Source organism: Nelumbo lutea, chromosome 5 (genome assembly GCF_056320005.1).
Source record: "Nelumbo lutea isolate HS-2025 chromosome 5, American lotus-T2T, whole genome shotgun sequence".
Lineage (NCBI taxonomy): Eukaryota > Viridiplantae > Streptophyta > Magnoliopsida > Proteales > Nelumbonaceae > Nelumbo > Nelumbo lutea.
In genome coordinates, this window is record NC_142688.1 from 48587829 (window position 1) to 48606989 (window position 19161).

The window sequence follows — 19161 nt, forward strand, 5'->3', positions numbered from 1 at the left end:
AAATTAAAATTTTAAGTTATTTTTTCAATTTTCTTAAATAAATAGGCAAAAATAACTTTGGCCCAGTCCTTGGCCCGACTTAGGCCAAGGCTTGGCACACGGCACTGCACGGGGCTTGTGTTGCAGGCCATGCCGGGCCGACCCCCAAAATTTTCATAGGAGAGGGCGGCATGACCCACACTTTGCGCGAGCTGCTTGCGGATCGTGCCTACACCTCTATCATCTCAAGTAAGGATGTAGTCCTCACATAACCATCCTTAAGAAGAGGTGAGGAATCAATAAATACATTTTAAGTTGAACACAACATATTAAATATAAGAAATCACATTTGCTTCTCAAACAAAAATGTCAAAGTCTTTAATTTATTGAAAGGGAGAATTCCTGACAAGTACCCTGCACTTTGGGTATAGTGCCACTTTGGTCTCTGAATTTTAAAATGCAATAACTCAATACCTGAACTTTCAAAATTTATCAATCAAGTTCCAGTTGGCCCATTAATTATTTGTTAAGTGGCATTTCAAAAGACACAAATTCCCTTCAAGTGTTGTCTAATTTTCTTTATCAACCCTTCAAACCTTGATAAAAAAAAATGAAGAGTCCCAAATCTTTGCCTCTTTTATTCAAGAAAGTTGGGGTCACGAGAATGCCCACTAAGATGTGACTCCAACTTTCTCTAATAGAAAAGTCAAGGATTTGAGACCGTTCATTTTTAGTCAATGTTTGGATGATTGATAAAGAGAATTTGATAACACTTTAAGGGTATTTGTGTTTTTTCAATTGCCACTTAACCAATGGTTAATGGTAGAGATTGGATTGACATGTTTTAAAAGTTTGAATATTTAATTATCGCATTTTAAAATTTAGGACCAAAATGACACTGGACCCAAAATACACGATACTAATCAAGAATTTTCCCTAAATTAAAGGGATAACTTGAGTTAAACGCCTCCTTAGGCCATTGTACAGTTTGGTTCAGCGTCGAGTGGAAAAGATTCCCAATTTAGGGGATGGTGTTCATAGGGAGGGCTGGGATATATATATTTCGGCAATAGGTGGTGACGTCTAGAATAATATAAGATGCTTACCTTTATATAACCCTAATTCAATTTGAAGCATAATTGGAAGAAGGGTGAAGTCATACCTTGGCATCCATGGGGGAGGTAAGCATTCCCATGATAGCCTTGCATGCATTGGCAAATATATCCAAGGCTGTTGTTGGAGATAGAGCAGTTGGTGTTACCCCCACATGCATAATTCCTACTTCCTTTCTCACATGTCTTTTTGGCGTTTGATCCGCCCACTTCTATGAATGCAAATTAATATTTCTTAAATTAAAATTTGTTTGTTTTTCATATTAAGAGGAAATTAAAGAAGTCAGACGGCTAATATGACCAATACATGATCTGAGCAAACTGTATGGGAGATTCAAATAAATCCCCCTCTCCAACCGATCATTGATTCAGATGGGCGAAAATCATATGAGTGCTCCATGTGACATTATATAGTAGTAATTAAGGTCAGTTAAACTTTACCAAAAGAAAAGCTAACTTAATGAGATCCGGTTATGATATCATTTCTTTTAAATGCATGATAAAATAACCATTACAATTAGTGTTAAAAGCCACTGCTGCAAGATGTTATTAGTCTTAATTGATGAATGCTGCTCAGGATAAGCAAGAGACGCAGGAAGAAGAAGACCCGTCAACAACCAAGTCTCGAGATAGGAATGGCAATGGGGCGTGGTGGGGACAGGGAGTCACTCTCCATCCCCTCCCCGTCCTCTTGGAGGACAAGGTTATCCCCATCTCCATGGGGTTCTCATGATTTTTTATATTATCAAGCATTTTGTTTTTGTTTTTTTATTTTATTTAAAAAATTAAAAATAAAATAGTTAAAATTTACAATCATATTAAAAAAGATTCAACCATATTTTTAAAAATATAAAATACCCATATGCATATATATAACATATATAGCAGAGATCCCTATGGGCCGGGGATCGATCGGGGTCCCCATGGGGCAGGGAATGCTCTCCCCGTCCCTACCAAAATGGATGAAAATTTTTCCATCCCCAATCTTGAAGGGAGAAAATCATCTCTATCCCCACTTCATTCAGAGAGGGTCTCCATGGGAATCGGGGAAATGAGAAAAATTGCTATCCCTAAGCTAAATGTAAATCCTAGTTCTCTCTCCCTCTCTGTTGAAGAGTAAAAGAAAATTTTATTGAGATAAAAGAAAAAAGGGGGAAAAGAATAATATAAATGGGTCAAAGCCCGAGGCTCACTCATAAACCCAGAACGGAACACACTACTAATCAAAACAAATGGACAACAACAACAAACCAGGAAGGACAAGAAAACGTTGCTGCAGAAAGCCACATAACCAAAGGAAAATCAAAAAGACCAACAAAGACAGCCAACCTCGAAACTCTTTAACTGACCTAAGGCCCATAAACTAAGTGGGCTAGATTGACACCTTACCTCTTCCTCCTCTTCCTCTACCCCTAATTGCCTTCCATCCTCTTAGATCTTCTTTAACTGAATCATCCACATCAAATTCAACAACCCTTCTTATCTTTCTACATCCCAGAAATCCCCCAAACTTGAAAGCCTTGTGGGTTTTCGCTAAGGACTCATTGTAAAACTCTTCCTCGTCACTTTCAATTCTACCTTCAGCTCATGCCTCTCCCACTTCAGTTCATGCCTCTCCTTACTAAGCCGCTGCCTTCCTCTTACTTAGTATGTTCAAGTCCAAGTTGATAGTGGTCCCCCCCTGTCCACTTGCGGGGGGACTGATAACGATGATACTGCTGAATCAGTTACACCAGTCACTTCATCTATTCCGTGACATGAGGGATTTAGACTGTTCCATCCATTCAGTAACATGAGGGATGAGGGATCTGACGTATTCTTATCTCCCCTCTATATTCTTATCCTAAATTCCTTGTGTATTTATCTCTAATATATATAACTCCAATTGTATAGTGACACATGTACATACAGATACAAAAATATATATATATGAATATATATGTGAAGCTCAAATTGAGTAACACACAATTTTGGTATTCATTCGAAACAGTTCCTCTGTTTTTCAAATTTCACCGACCCAAGGTTCTCCACCTCTAGACTCCTAGACGGACTCACTCCTTGTCCTGATAAAGCCTGATCACCCACAGTCAGAACACCTTCTTATGAACTAGGGTCATACCTAGGAGGTGTGGAAGGAGGGTTTTCCCCCAGTGTAACCAATGTCCTAACCATTGGTCTACTACTTGAATCTTGCACCAATGCAACAACCTTGGACTTGCTAACACAGTCTGCCTCAATTCGAGAGCTCTTGACAAAGTTTAGGAGAAAGAGAAAGATAATGGGAGAAAGTTTCTGTGTCTTTCCAGCCAACAATTACAAGCAACATATATACAAAGTTCCCCCGCAAGAATATCGGCTAACAACTAGGAAACAAATCACCGACTGCTATAATTATGGTAACTAAAACCAAATTTACAGCTATCCTAAACTGGCACAAATATTATATCCTAAAATATACATGAAGATATACGATGAATCTCAATACCCCCCCCTCAAGTTGGTGCATGCAAATGGGAAATGCCCAACTTGCGAAGAAAATGTTCGAATTGTTGCTTGCCCAGAGCCTTTGTAAATATATCAGCAAGCTGCTCGGAGGTCCGGACATAGGATGGCCATATGTTCCCATTCTGAATCTCATCGCGAACAAAGTGACAATCCACTTCAATGTGTTTAGTTCTCTCATAGAAGACCGGATTCGCGGCAATATGCAAAGCTGCCTGACTATCACAGTATAATCTCATAGGATCAGGATGAGCAACTCCCAATGAGTACAACAACCCTTTCAACCATTTCATTTCACATGCAGTTGTTGCCATAGACCTGTATTCTGCCTCAGCCGATGATCTGGACACTGTATGTTGCTTCTTCGTCTTCCACGAGATTGGTGCTTGTCCCAATAAAACAAAATATCCAGTGAGAGAACATCGTGTCAATGGACAACTGGCCCAGTCAGAATCACAGTAAGCATACAATCGAAGATCACTGTCAGCTGGAAGGAAAATTCCCTGTCCCGGATTACCTTTCAAATATTGCACTACACGTAAAGCCGTCTCCCAATGCTCTTCATGGGGAGTCTGCATAAATTGAGCGAGCACATGCACACAATAGGACAACTCAGGACGAGTGATGGTCAAGTAAATCAAACGACCTACTAGTCGCCTGTAACTCTCCGGTTTTATCATCAAAGGACCATCTGCTAGTGCTAATTTATGATTTTGTTCTAAGGGAAGACCAGCTGGCTTAGCATCTAACAATCCAGTTTCTGATATGATATCCAAAGCATACTTCCGCTGACAAAGAAAAATACCTTCATGGTTTCTCGCGACCTCCACTCCTAAAAAATATTTCAAAACACCCAAGTCCTTCATGTGGAAGCATTAACTCAGATACTTCTTGAATTTCCAAATTGCATTGCCATTATTTCTAGAGATGACAAGATCATCCACATAAACCAAAATATTTAATTGTACCTGTCTACGTCGAAGCGTAAACAAAGAGTAGTCAGATTGCGACTGGGTAAAACCATACCGTTTCAAAGTTGTCGTCAGTTTAGCAAACCAGCAATGAGGGGCCTGCTTCAATCCATAGAGCGACTTTCACAGTTTGCACACCTTTCCTGGCAATGTCAAAGCAAATCCAGGAGGCATCTTCATATAGACTTCTTCTTGTAGATCTCCATGAAGAAATGCGTTCTGTACATCCATTTGATGCAATTCCCAAGTTTTAGCCGCAACAACTGCAAGGAAAGCACGAACTGTAACCATCTTTTCCACAGGTGCAAATGTTTCATTACAGTCTATCCCTTCAACCTGTTTGTTTCCGAATATCACCAAACGTGCCTTGTACCGCTCTATTGTGCCGTCTGAGTTGTATTTTATCTTGTAGACCCATTTACTTCCGAGAGCCTTTTTCCCTGATGGCAAGTCCTCCACTGTCCAGGTTCTATTATTTTCTAATGCTTCAATTTCCTTTTTCATTGCTTCTCTCCAACAAGGGTCCTTGACAGCCTCAGAATAATACTGTGGCTCATGACCAGCTGTGACAGTTGCTAAGAAAAAGTGATGTCGCAATGAAAATTTATCACAATTCACATAATGTGCTATGGGATAGGGAGTACCTGATGAGTGAGATTGGTGAGATGAACTAGCAGAAGGGCTTAGACTTTAGTTGGAACACCATGTTGTGTGTATGACGTAATCCTTGAGACGAGTGGAAGGTTGCTTCACTCTATGGCCTCGTCCAACTTGTTCACTCCCTGTATTCGTTTCTATCATAGAACCCCCCCTTACATCATGCTCCACTTCATCCTGCTCATTATTTCCACAACTATCCCCATTGCTACAACCTAGCTCTGCCGGTCTTATATCCATGACCTCACAAGTACTACCATCCCTTCCTCTTTTACTTTCACATTCTTCATCATCATACACTTCATTCTCCACCTGGGTATAATCGAGATGACTATCATTGTGTTCGACTTTTTCATCATAAACAGCATATGGAAACTCAATTTCTGAAAACACCACATCCCTTGAAACAAAGTATTCATTACTCTCCAAGTCATAAACTCTCCACCCCTTCTTGCCAAATGGATATCCCACAAAGAAACAACGTTTGGCTCCACTAGCAAACTTATCCTTGGTATGATTTAAGTTTCGTGCATAACACAGACACCCAAACGTTCGTATATGTTTGTAGCTAGGTTTCTACCCATACAACATCTCATACGGTGATTTTTCCAAAAGAAGAGTGGAGGGGGTCCTGTTGATCAAATATCCAGCTATCAAAACACATTCTACCCAAAACTCAGTAGGGAGATTAGCCTGGAATCTAAGAGCTCTGGCAACATTCAGTATGTGTCTATGTTTTCTCTCAACACGTCCATTCTGCTGCGGTGTTCCAACACATGAGGTCTGATGTATTAAACCATGCTTAGAAAAATATTCTTTCAAGCATGTAAACTCAGTACCATTGTCACTTCTAACTATCTTTACCAATTTATCATATTAGCATTCAACCATATTAAAGAAATTACGTAAAGTTTTTCCCACTTCACTTTTGTCATTAAGCAAGAAAATCCAAACGGCTCTTGGGAAATCATCAACAATAATAAAAAAATATGTGGCACCACAAGAAGCACGTACAGAGTAAGGACCCCATAAATCATAATGAATCAATTCAAAAATTTCTTTAGCATTATTTTCACTAGAATCAAATGCACCTCTTGTCTGTTTGGCTCTTAAACAAACATCACAAATTTTATTTCCACTCCCACATCTAATGTTCAAATCAGAAAAAAGTTTAATTACTTTCTCAAAGGATGACCCATTCTCTTGTGCCATAACTCATATGAAGCTTCAACCTTTGCCTTGTAAACCTTGCTTGAGCCCGCGCCCTTGAAGTAGTAAAGCCCTTCGCGTAGTTCACCCGCACCAATCACCATCCTCGAAGTGCGGTCCTATATAACACAAAATTTATTAGTGAATTGGATATTACAATTCGACTCCTCTAATAATTGCGACACAGATATTAGGTTACAATTCAAACAAGGAACATAAAGCACATTAGTAAGATTCATGTGTTTATTTAGAATGAATGTCCCTTTCTTTATTGCCATGACATGCTTTCCATCGGGCAATCCAACCAGACAACTAGTCACAGTCTTGATATCATGCAAGTGGCTCAAGTTGCCGGTCATATGGTGTGACGCTCCTGTATCAATTATCCAATTCATACCTGTCAACTTTTCATTTGTGCTGGGTTTGCAAGAATTCAAGAGATTAAGAAATGTGGTCCACTGTTCATTAGTCAAGCCACTGAATGCAGCACGATCTCCCTCAGTCGCGTAGATTGGTTCAGAAGTTTGCCCCACCGCCTATGCAGCATTCGCTCTTTGTACGCCTCCACGTCCATGACCAGTTTTGCCTTGCGCTCCTCGGCCTCGTGTTTTCCCATTTTCAGTAGATCTCGGTCAGTCTCCCCATTAGTCTGGGTAGCCGATGATTTGAAAACAACTCTCAGCTTCATGCCCTGTTCGTCCACAGTTCGTGCACACTCCAGATTTTTCTTTTGTGTCATATCCCGTTCTTTTTGCTCCAACTTGCGCCTGCACACCAAAGCTCATCGCCTCCCTTTTTTCTTCTTTGCCGCGGGTCATGGTTCTCAGGCACTCCTCTTGTATCACCATGGCATAGGCTTTGTTCAAACTCGGCAGCAGATCGGTGCCCAGAATATTGGAACGCATTGTTCCATACACTGCGTCATCCAAGCCCATCAGAAATTGATGGACTCTTTCTTCCTCTTATCTCTTCTCCAGCTTCGCAGCGATGTTACAGTTGCAGCCTACACAAACGCACGTTGGGATTTGCTCGTTATTAGCAAGCTCTTCCCATATTTGTTTCAAGCTCTGGTACCATGACAAAGTTTAGGTGAAAGAGAAAGATAATGGGAGAAAGTTTCTGTGTCTTTCCAGCCAAGGATTACAAGCAACATATATACAAAGTTCCCCCACAAGAATATCGGCTAACTACTAGGAAACAAATCACCGACTCCTATAATTATGGTAACTAAAACCAAATTTACAGCTATCCTAAATTGGCACAAAGATTATATCCTAAAATATACATGAAGATATACGGTGAATCTCAATAGCTCTCTAAATTATCACGTCTAAATCATCACCACAACATCCTTAGACTTACACCAGCGCAACACCACATAGTTCAATCGTCTCTCAGTCATTCTCTTGCAGGCCAGCTTCAAGTTTGCTTTTTTGCAAGCCATATTTGAATGAAATAAGCTTCTTAGATTTCTAACCAGAGTGATCGAGAGTCTTGCTATTCTAGAGTTAATTACAAGCTTCAATCTCTCTGAAATTATAGAATTACAGTCATTCTCTCTCAGAGCTTTTGAAACTAGGCGAAAATGCTCTTAATTTCACATAGAATTGATTTGAAGTGATGTTATCGGGTTTTAGGACGGATTTCCCTAAGACCCCCCCCCTCTCTACCCGTTTTTATTAGTCTGGAGGAAACTGGGAATGCAAGTTTCCCATGGTTTCAGGACTTCAAGCAACCCCAAACTAAACTGAAAAAACAAAGATTACAAAGTTAAGATTAGAAGAAACAATAGCATGGGAGACTCCTCAAATGTAATCCTTAGAAGAGTTTTTTAGCAGTTAAAAAAAGTTCAAATGAAGCTTGGACGAACTATTGAATTGGGGTGATTGTTTCTGGATTCAAATCTTCAATTTGAAAATAGGGAAAGTAGATTTGAGGTTTGACCTTTAAAGTTGTTGTGGTTTTAGGTAAAAGGAAGCATTACAAAGGCTGGAAAATGCTCCTTATTCCCTCTTTTCGTCCTCTCTCTCTCTAGATCTCCCTCTTCTTTCCTTGAGATCGAGTTCGATCAATATTTATAGAGGAAGGGAGAGGAAGAGGTCTACAATTAATCCAATCATAAGGCTTAGGTTTGAAAAGGGCTTTTACAAGAAAATGGACAAAGATTTTTTAAGGAAAAAGGTGCTTAGTCAACCTTTTCGCTTTGGTGAAATATTGTTTTCAATTTGGGGGTGGTTTTCACGGGTTTTCTGTGTCTAATGGGAGCTTGGGACTTACCTGTCATGGCAGTCTCGTATTTGTGGTTGTCAATGGCAAAAAATGTAAATTTGTTGAACTTTTAAATGTGGTTTTATCCTTTAAGTGGAGTACCTTTGGGCTTTTAGGTTTTTTGGGACTATTAGGCTCAATGTCATTGATCCAGTATTTTAATGAGTCAAGAATGGGTCTAACATCAACCATCACCTTCTAAGGTTTTAGGTTAGGACAGATGACATGGCAATTTAATCAGGTGCATTGAAATGGGTTCTTTTTAGATTAATGGTCAGATAGATAAATTCGGTCCTAAAATTTGGAATGTTGGGGGATTTTCTAGTTTTCAAAACATAGTGGTGATGTCTTGTTGGTTAAATAGGGCCAGGATGATGAAGATTTATGGCTGACAAGTTTGGATCAACGTGATTTGCTGAAATAAAATCTTTGTTTACTAAAGAGTCAAACGGAGGAATTTTGCGATAGAATTTGGTGAGTAGGCACTTTTGATCATCCTGAGTCTGATGGAAGCTATAAATCTTTGATTAGAGGTGTTGATTAATAGATTTAGTTCAAATCATGGTCTTACCTTATAGTTTATCATTCAACAAGAGGGTTTGAAATGGAATCTTACTTTTTCAACGGTCAAATAGGGGAATTTGGTTATAAAATTTCTCGTGCTAGGGTTTTTTGGGAATCTGAATATAGTGGTGAGATGTGATTGGTCAAATAAAATTAGGATGATGGATGATAATTTCTAATTAATGAGATTTGTTTAAATAGGACGTAGGCTTGATGGTGGGTCAAACGGGAGAATTTTGGGAAGAAATTTGGTGGGTAGACACGAATTAAGGTGATTGTAGTGGATGGTTCTGATCTGAGAAAGAAATGGTTAAGCTTCGTTTTCTACTTCTAGTTGTGCAAGGTCATTAGAATGGAATTTTGCAACTTTTAAGGTAGATCATTGTAGACTTGTAGTGAGGCTTGCTATTTGATTGTATCGTAATGATCTCGAGGCAATGGGTGTCTTAGATTTGATTTTGAGGAGTTGGATTTTGAATGTCATATAAATCAAAGCCGTTAAAAAAGAAAGTTGGCATGATGAATGGTGTATCTTTGGAGTTTAGTCATGAAAATTAATGTGTAACTAAGTTCTAGTTTGTTAAGTTTGTAAGTGATGTTTGGTTGGATGTTTGATGTTGATCTCAAGGTTCTTATTTGTCTCATGGGTTGTGGTAAAAGAGAGTAATTTCGGATTCTGGAAAACCTCAAATAGATCTGGTTGTATTTCCATGTTTTGGGGTCTAAAAGGAAAAGACAAAGAGGTAGAGTCAAAGGGCCGAGCAAAGGGTGCTAATAGTCATACACTATAGGTGGGCTCAAATTACCAAGTACCACCCAAGAAGAACAGATGATGAAGTGAAGAACTTTCGGAACTCGAGCATAAAAAAAAGGCTTACCTCTAGTGCTATTATTTATGCTTAGAGACTCAATACAAAAGATGAAAGGTATTTTTGTCTTTTTATATGATACTTAGCGTCCCTTAATGGTTTTTGATTAGCTTAACAGAAGGTTAGGTACAATAGCGACACGATTTGAAATTTGGATACTAACTCGACACAATCCTTAAAGTACATGGTAATGGCTTATTAACACCAATATGATAGCAAATTAAAACAAAATTAATCTACATTAATCATACTAGGAATGCATCACAAATGTCACTATGTATCCAAATAGGCTCAGGTCTTTTATGTTATTAGACACAGGGTTTCGACGTCATATCCAAGTAAACCTTGTTCTACAAAGGGTAAATTCTTTAAACTACCCATATGGTTTAGCTAATTGACTAAGTGCACCCTTACTGTTTGAAAATTGGTTGTTACTACCCTTACTGTTTCTGACAATTGTCTAGCTCTACCCTTACCGTTAATTCTCTATCAAAAACCGTTTACACATGAGTTCACCTGTATTATTTAATGTTACATAATACCCAAATTACCCTTTGCATTCTCTCCGGGGGTGTTATGAGCACCCACACCACATGGCAGTAGTTGAGGCAGCAGCGCGCACACGACAGGCACCGCACGGCAGCGGCACCATCAGTCGCGCGCAGCACCGCGTGCACGCACCGCGCGGCAGCGGCACCGCGCGCACGCACCGCACAGCCGCGGCGCCACGCGCCGCGTGCAGCACCGCGTGTGGCAGCGGCACCACGCGCAGCACCGCGCGCGCCGCACGGCGGCGGCACCACGAGTCGCACGCACACACACCAACAGCAGCAGTAGAGTGGGGCCCACACGACAGCTCATAGGGTGGGCCCACCCTTATCCTGACACGACAAGAGGACGCGCCTTATCCCTTATCCATTATCCCATTCTACCTTATCTTATCCCCTATTCTTAGAAGGAATTGTAGTACCATTAAAAGTAAGTAGTCTAATTAGAGGTAGGAGTTTGAGTCCATTTAGGACTAACCTAGCCGAATCCAACAAGGAACCCTCCTCTTGTAATCTCCTATTTAAGGAGACGCTATTATTGAATGAGGATATCGAATATTCAGTCAAGAAAGAGAGTAAAGGAGAGTTCGGTGATCTCTTGGACAAATCACCCCTGAGATAGTCAAAATAGGGCCTGTACGCAAGGCCAAGGGCAAGGAAAGATCTGAGGTTCCAGCGGTGGAGCGACCCGTGATGCGATCCTACGCTCGGGCCCATAACATCTTGGTATTAGAGCCAACCGTCATGGGGGAACAGGAGCCACTGTCTTTCAGAGTCCATGAACTGGAGCATAGGCTCGTAGAAACCAGTATGGAGGTCCGAGAGGTCAAAGATGACGTCCGGAAGCTGCGTCGCCTGTTAGAAGCGTTCCTCTCCAACAAAGAAAAAAACTCGGAGGGACTAGCCTCTACCAGCAGTCGCCGCATGGACGGGACAGAATCAACCAACGAACATCAAGCCACAGCACCGATGACTGCAGTTGTCCCCAAGTACAGCCGGCTTGAATTTCCATCTTACGACGGCACCGGAGACCCATTAGGTTGGTTGTACCGCTGCGAGCAGTTCTTCTGCAACCAGCGCACGGATGACAGAGACAAGGTCAGCCTGGCAGCCTTCCACCTTACGGAAGAGGCACAACTCTGGTTATATCGCGTGGAGCAAGAAGAATCCGGGCTCAGCTGGGAGCAGTTCAGGTCCTATTGCCTCCTCAGGTTTGGACCCCCGATGACGAGCAACCCGTTGGGTGAGCTAATCAACCTCAAGCAAATGGGAATCGTGGCTGAATATCAACGCCAGTTCCAAACCTTGCTTGCCAGAGTGGCCACGGTCAGACCAGATCAGCAGGTGGACATGTTCACAGCAGGGCTGATAGAACCCTTAAGGGTGGACGTAGAGATGCAGCACCCCCCAAATCTGGTTACGACAATGAACCTCAGCCGCGCCTTTGAACGAAAGATGCAGCTTACTCAGGGACCCTTTAGCATTAGACGGCCAGCCACGACTTCGGCACCGTCAAGGTCAGCGGGAGTGTCTACCCCTGCGCCCAACAGGGAGCAGGGGACCCACACTGGTAACCCCCCCAGATCAGTATCACAAACAGGGAGCAGCAGGGTGTCACCCCCCATCCGGCGTCTGTCCCGAGCCGAGATGGCAGAACGGCACGCGAAGGGGCAGTGCTTCAATTGCGATGATCTATACTCCGTAGGGCATAGATGCAAGAAACTATTCTGCCTTCTAGTAGACGAGACTGAAGAGGATGAGGAAGAGCCATCACCAACTGAACCCGAGATCTCACTTCACGCAATCACGGGGATCAGAACCTCCCAGACGATGCAACTAAGGGCACTAGTGACGGGGAAACCCGTGCGCATTCTGGTAGACTCCGGACGCACCCACAATTTCATCAGCAATCAGGCGGCCCGCAAGTTAGAGTTGCCCATGGAAGTCAGGCCACAACTACAGGTAGCCGTGGCGAACGGGGAAAGAGTCCACAGCCCCGGTATCTGCAAGAACACTAGGATTCAGGTTGAAAAAGAATCCTTCCAAGCAGATTTATTTGTACTGTCCTTGGACGAATTTGACATCGTCCTAGGTGTCAAATGGCTGATCACGCTAGGCCCAATCCTGTGGGACTTCGCTGCCCTGACCATGACCTTCCAATTAGATGGCAAACTGGTTACTTGGCAGGGAACCCGGACAAGGACCAAGACACAACTGCATGCACTCCAGGGGGAGAATTCACGCACAACGGATGTGGAGAGACTTCTCACTGATTACTCGGCCATTTTCCAAGAACCCAAGGGCTTCCCACCTCCTAGAGCCTGCGACCACCGGATCCCTCTAATTGTAGGGTCAGACCCGGTCGTTGTTTGGCCCTATCGCTACCCCCACCGACAGAAAGATGAGTTAGAGAAGCAATGCGCAGATATGCTACAGCAGGGGATCATTCGGCCCAGCCACTCCCCTTTTTCCTCCCCAGTTCTGTTGGTGCCCAAACAGGATGGGACTTGGAGATTTTGTGTAGACTATAGGGAACTCAATAGCCAAACCGTCAAGGACAAGTTCCTGATCCCCATCGTAGACGAATTATTGGACGAACTCCATGACGCACAATTCTTCTCGAAATTAGACCTCAGGTCAGGCTACTTCCAGGTCAGGATGTCTTCCACAGATGTAGAAAAGATAGCCTTCAGGACGCATCATGGCCATTTCGAGTTCCTAGTTATGCCATTCGGCCTCTGCAATGCCCCTTCCACATTCCTGGCCCTGATGAATGAAGTCTTCCACTCCCACCTCCGTAAATATGTACTGGTCTTCTTCGACGACATCTTGGTCTATAGCAAGACGTGGGTGGAACACATTCAACACCTGCGGGTCGTGCTCGAGCTCCTAAAGCAGCACCGACTCTTCCTTAAAAGATCCAAGTGTTCCTTTGGAGAACACCAAGTCCTTTACCTTGGACATGTAATCAGCGGGCAAGGTGTAACTGTGGACAGCTCCAAGATTCAGGCCATTAAGGACTGGCCCTGGCCACAGTCCGCCAAGGCCCTCCATGGGTTCCTAGGGCTAACAGAGTACTACCGAAAGTTCGTACAGAATTATGGCCTGTTAGCAGCCCTGCTTACCAACCTGCTCAAGAAAAATGCCTTCCACTGGGATAGCACAGCCGATGCAACCTTCGTAGGCCTAAGGGAAGCCCTCTCTTCCACACCAGTCCTCCAGCTACCAAACTTTGATCTTGAGTTCACAGTCGAGTGTGATGCTTCCGACACGGGCATAGGAACCATCCTTCAACAGCAAGGGAACCTGATAGCCTTCTTCAGCCGCAAGCTAGCTGACTGCCATCTCAAATTACTTGCCTATGAACGCGAGCTCATTGGCCTAGCCAAGGCAAACACTGGAGGCCGTATTTGTGGGGCAGACCCTTCGTCGTCAAAACAGACCACTATAGCCTCAAATACTTGCTGGAACAACGACTGACCACCTCCCCACAACAACATTGGGTCAACAAGCTTCTAGGGTTCGACTTCCGAGTGGACTATAAGGCAGGATCCCTGAACCGTGCAGCGGATGCCCTGTCCCGACAAGAAGAAGATAGTATGCTCCTCCATGCGATCTCCCAACCACGAGCCACCCTGCTAGAAGACATTCGGAACACACTGCCACAGTCATCAGAATGGAACAACATAGTCCAACAAATACAGTCGGGGTCTGCTAACCCGAACTGGTCTCTCCATGATGGGTTGGTATTTTACAAAAAGAAGATCTACCTACCCGCTGATTGCCCCCTCATCCCCTCATCCCCTCCATCATCGCCAGCATACACCACTCGATACACGAGGGCATTCAAAAAATGCTGCATCGCATTCATGCTGACTTCCACTGGCAAGCTATGAGGGCCTCGGTACGGGACTTTATCCAGAACTGTACAGTGTGCCAACAGCAAAAATGGGAAAATCTGCACCCCACAGGCCTGCTCCAACCCCTCTCCCTCCCAACGCAGATCTGGGCCGACATTGCCATGGATTTCATCGAAGGGCTTCCCAAAGTCGAGGGGAAGTCAGTCCTGTTCGTGGTAGTGGATCGGTTCTCCAAATATGCTCACTTCCTCCCTTTATCCCATCCTTATACCGCAGTCTCGGTCGCCCATACCTTCTTCACCCACATTTTTCGCCTACATGGACTCCCTGAATCCATCGTCAGCGACCGGGACCCGATCTTCACAAGCACATTCTGGAAGGAGCTCTTTAGGTTACAAGACACGGCCCTCGCCTTCTCCTCAGCCTACCATCCACAGTCAGACGGCCAAACAGAGGTGGTGAACCGGACAATTGAGATGTACCTTTGTTGCTTTGTGGGGGACCAGCCGCGCCGCTGGGTGGAGTACCTCCCATGGGCTGAATACTGCTACAATACATCCTATCACTCCTCCCTTGGAATGACTCCCTTTAGAGTTGTGTACGGTCGAGATCCTCCACGCCTCCTGTCCTACGAGCCAGGCTCAACGCGGCAGGAAAAAGTGGACCGCAGCCTCCAAGCTCGTGATGCCCTCCTGGCCGAAGTCTCCTTGCGCCTACAGCAGGCATAGGCACGTATGAAACATGCCTACGATCAGCACCACCGCGAAGTCACCTTCGAACCAAGGCAGTACGTTTGGCTAAAACTCCGACCATACAGGCAGCTGTACCTCAGGAACCGGGGGCCCCCTAAGCTGGCCCCCAAATTCTACGGGCCCTTCAAGATTCTAAGGAAGATAGGGAAGGTAGCTTATCAACTCGAGTTCCCGGAGCACAGCAGGATCCACGACAGCTTCCATGTATCCCTCTTAAAGCTTTATGTTGGCACCCCTCCCGACCATGTGCCTCCCCTACCCCACTTGCAGGAGGGCAGACCTATACTCCATCCCCGTGCCCTCATCCGATCCCGCATCCATCAAGGCACCTTCGAGGTATTAGTCGAATGGGAGGGACTACCCCCAGCAGAGGCGACTTGGGTTCCCTGGACCGACCTCCACAACGCTTATCCAGACCTCGAGCTTGAGGACAAGCTCGTAGTCCAGGAGGGGAGTGATGTTATGAGCACCCGCACCACATGACAGCAGTTGAGGCAGCAGCGCGCACACGATAGGCACCGCACGGCAGCGGCACCATAAGTCGCGCGCAGCACCGCGCGCACGCCCCGCACGGCCGCGGCGCCACGCACCGCGCGGCAGCGGCACCATGCGCGCCGCGCGGCAGCGGCACCATGAGTCGCGCGCACACACACCAACAGCAGCAGCAGAGCGGGGCCCACACACAGCTCATAGGGTGGGCCCACCCTTATCCGGACACGACAAGAGGACGCGCCTTATCCCTTATCCCTTATCCTATTCTCCCTTATCTTATCCCCTATTCTTAGAAGGAATTGTAGTACCATTAAAAGTAAGTAGTCTAATTAGAAGTAGGAGTTTGAGTCCGTTTAGGACTAACCTAGCCGCATGGATTTGAGCCGTTTGAGATCTCTCACAAAAGCAGGGGAAGAAACTCTCGGTTTACAGATTGAAGTGCATGGGGTATGGTACTTTGGTAGATTAGAAGGTTAGAAGGATGTGAAAAGAAGAAAACGTATGTATTTTCGAAAGTAGGGAACAAAGAGAGAAGGAATGAAACAATTTTACAATGTTTCTAAAACTTCTACAAGTGTTTTTGGGAAATTTCCCAATATAATAGTTATTGAATTTCAAATTGGGACTTGACATCTAGCTTAATATGTGGGTTATTAAGTTAGGGAAAGGGAAGAAAGGAGAGAGAGTGAACGAGAGAGCTGGGAAGGGATTAAAAGAAGGAGAGATCGTGAAGTAGAAATGAAAGATGGGGAATGTGAGAAGGAAAGGGCTGTTGATATGGCCATTATCACTATATAATATAATAAGTATTGATATTTTTTAATATTTGTATTTAAATTTTGAAGTAAAAGAGAGAAGAATAATTGTTTGGATTTCGTAGTAATAGCATACCTTGGCATCCATGGGGAAGATAAGGATTCCCTTGAAAACCATGCAGGCAATTGCAAAGATATCCAGCGCCATTTGACGAGTTGGTGCAATAGGTGTCACTCCCACAGGCATACCCAGCCACGTCTGTTTGTGCTTCCTCGCAACTCTGGTTTCGAATTGCCCAGTCCAGTACTATGGAAGTCCTTATCCCAACGTTAAGAAGGTATTCAACATTGTTTCTTATGTCCCAGAGATGTGAAACTTGTGAGTCAAATGAATCCTGGGCGTCGGACATAAGAACAGCCAACCCACATCTACTAATGTTCCATGTGTATTCGAAGTCGTTACGGCTCCATATGTATGCATCAAAATCAGTAAGATCGTTTGGTATGGTTGTCTGGCAGCAACTAAAACCACCGCAAGATGAACCAGCTGTCACTTTTGTATCGTTCAAGCATGACGATAGACAGTTGACATAAAACACATTGTCCTCGTAATCATCCAATTTGCAATACGTGTCGCAACCGACTGCCATGAATCTGTTTCTGGTATTGGAGAGCCTGTATGTGTTTGCAAAAGAATACCTAATGCGATGACCCACCAGGTGTCCATCTATGTAACATTTGACACTTCCCAGAATGGAAGTCGTTAGTTGATGAGCATCAAGTGATATGTTGAGAATGTTGTGGTCTTTCCCCGGATCATCGCCATACAAAGTCAATTTTGGAGGGAAGATGGCAGTGTTGCAGAACAACTTGAAGTCATCATGTTTGTAACAGGTTGGATCATCTCCAACTAGACCAAAGGGATATAGGATGCTAATATTTCCGCATTTTCTTTGGCAGCCAACTCTTGTACCTGGCGATGTCAAAATTATTATTGTTATCATCTAGAATTTTCCCGTGGCCTGGCACGACTTTGGACTAGCTCGTACTGGCATGGTAAGACAGTACATACGTCGTGTCAGACCTGATACAATGGTCCGTGCTGTGCTGGGCCTGGGGTTCAAAGTCCACGGGCCAGCACAGAACAGCACGATCAAGCAAGTAGTGCCACCCGCGGCTTGTATGTCTGCACTGCCCAGCACGGTCCAATTTTATTATAGTATATAATATATTAATAAAATAAATAATTTTTTTAATTTTATTATACTAATTTATTTAATTATTGTATATATAAGCAATTGTAAACAATAAAATTCATATAAAATTAAAATTTTAAGTTATTTTTTCAATTTTCTTAAATAAATAGGCAAAATTAGCTTTGGCCCAGTCCTTGGCCTGACTTAGGCTAAGGCTTGGCACACGGCAGGACACGGGCCCGCCCGGGCTTGTGCTGCAGCACGGTCCAATTTCATAAGAGAGGGCGGCACGACCCACACTTTACGCGAACCACTTGCAAGTCGTGCCTACACCTCTATCATCTCAAGTATGGATATAGTCCTCACATAACCATCCTTAAGAAGAGGTGAGGAATCAATAAATACATTTCAAGTTCAACACAACATATTAAATATAAAAAATCACATTTGCTTCTCAAACAAAAATGTCAAAGCCTTTAATTTATTGAAAGGGAGAATTCCTGATAAGTACCCTGCACTTTGGGTATAGTGCCACTTTGGTCCTTGAATTTTAAAATGCAATAACTCAATACCTGGACTTTCAAAATTTATCAGTCAAGTTCCAGTTGGTCCATTAATTATTTGTTAAATGGCATTTCAAAAGACACAAATTTCCTTCGAGTGTTGTCTAATTTTCTTTATCAACCCTTCAAACCTTGATAAAAAAAAATGAAGAGTCCCAAATCTTTGCCTCTTTTATTCAAGAAAGTTGGGGTCACGAGAATGCCCACTAAGATGTGACTCCAACTTTCTCTAATAGAAGAGGCAAGGATTTGAGACTGTTCATTTTTAATCAATGTTTGGAAGATTGATAAAGAGAATTTGATAACACTTTAAGGGTATTTGTATTGTTTCAATTGCCACTTAACGAATGGTTAATGATAGAGATTGGATTGACATGTTTTGAAAGTTTGAATATTTAATATTCACATTTTAAAATTCAGGACCAAAGAGGCACTGGACCCAAAATACAAGATACTAATCGAGAATTTTCCCTAAATTAAAGGGGTAACTTGAGTTAAACGCCCCCTTAGGCCATTGTACAGTTTGGTTCAGCGTCGAGTGGAAAAGATTCCCAATTTAGGGGATGGTGTTTATAGGGAGGGCTGGGATATATATATTTCGGCAATAGGTGGTGACATCTAGAATAATATAAGATGATTACCTTTATATAACCCTAATTCAATAGTGAAATTTGAAGCAAAATTGGAAGAAGGGTGAAGTCATACCTTGGCATCCATGGGGGATGTAAGCATTCCCATGATAGCCTTGCATGCATTGGCAAATATATGCATGGCTGTTGTTGGAGATAGAGCAGTTGGTGTTATCCCCGCATGCATAATTCCTACTTCCTTTCTCACATGTCTTTTTTGCGTTTGATCCGCCCA

General features: G+C 43.4%; 1 protein-coding gene across 1 annotated transcript; it reads right to left on the minus strand.

Annotated features, from left to right (window-relative positions):
• Positions 1 to 14183: 14183 nt before the first annotated feature.
• On the minus strand, positions 14184 to 17542 carry LOC148852244 (wall-associated receptor kinase 2-like). The gene is made up of 3 exons (XM_088945763.1): positions 16675 to 17542; positions 14454 to 14603; positions 14184 to 14338 (listed from the first exon to the last, which is right to left on the minus strand). Exons 1-3 carry the CDS (start codon positions 17540 to 17542, stop codon positions 14184 to 14186), a joined length of 1173 nt encoding a protein of 390 aa, XP_088801889.1.
• Positions 17543 to 19161: the final 1619 nt, after the last annotated feature.

Coding starts and splice junctions, on each gene's coding strand:
- LOC148852244 (XM_088945763.1), bottom strand. CDS start 17,542: ATGATAACAATAATAATTTTGACATCGCCAGGTACAAGAGTTGGCTGC. Junction 14,604..16,674: donor TCTTCCCCATGGATGCCAAG/GTATGCTATTAC, acceptor CACACTGTACAG/TTCTGGATAAAGTCCCGTAC. Junction 14,339..14,453: donor GATGAGGGGGCAATCAGCGG/GTAGGTAGATCT, acceptor TGACTGTGGCAG/TGTGTTCCGAATGTCTTCTA.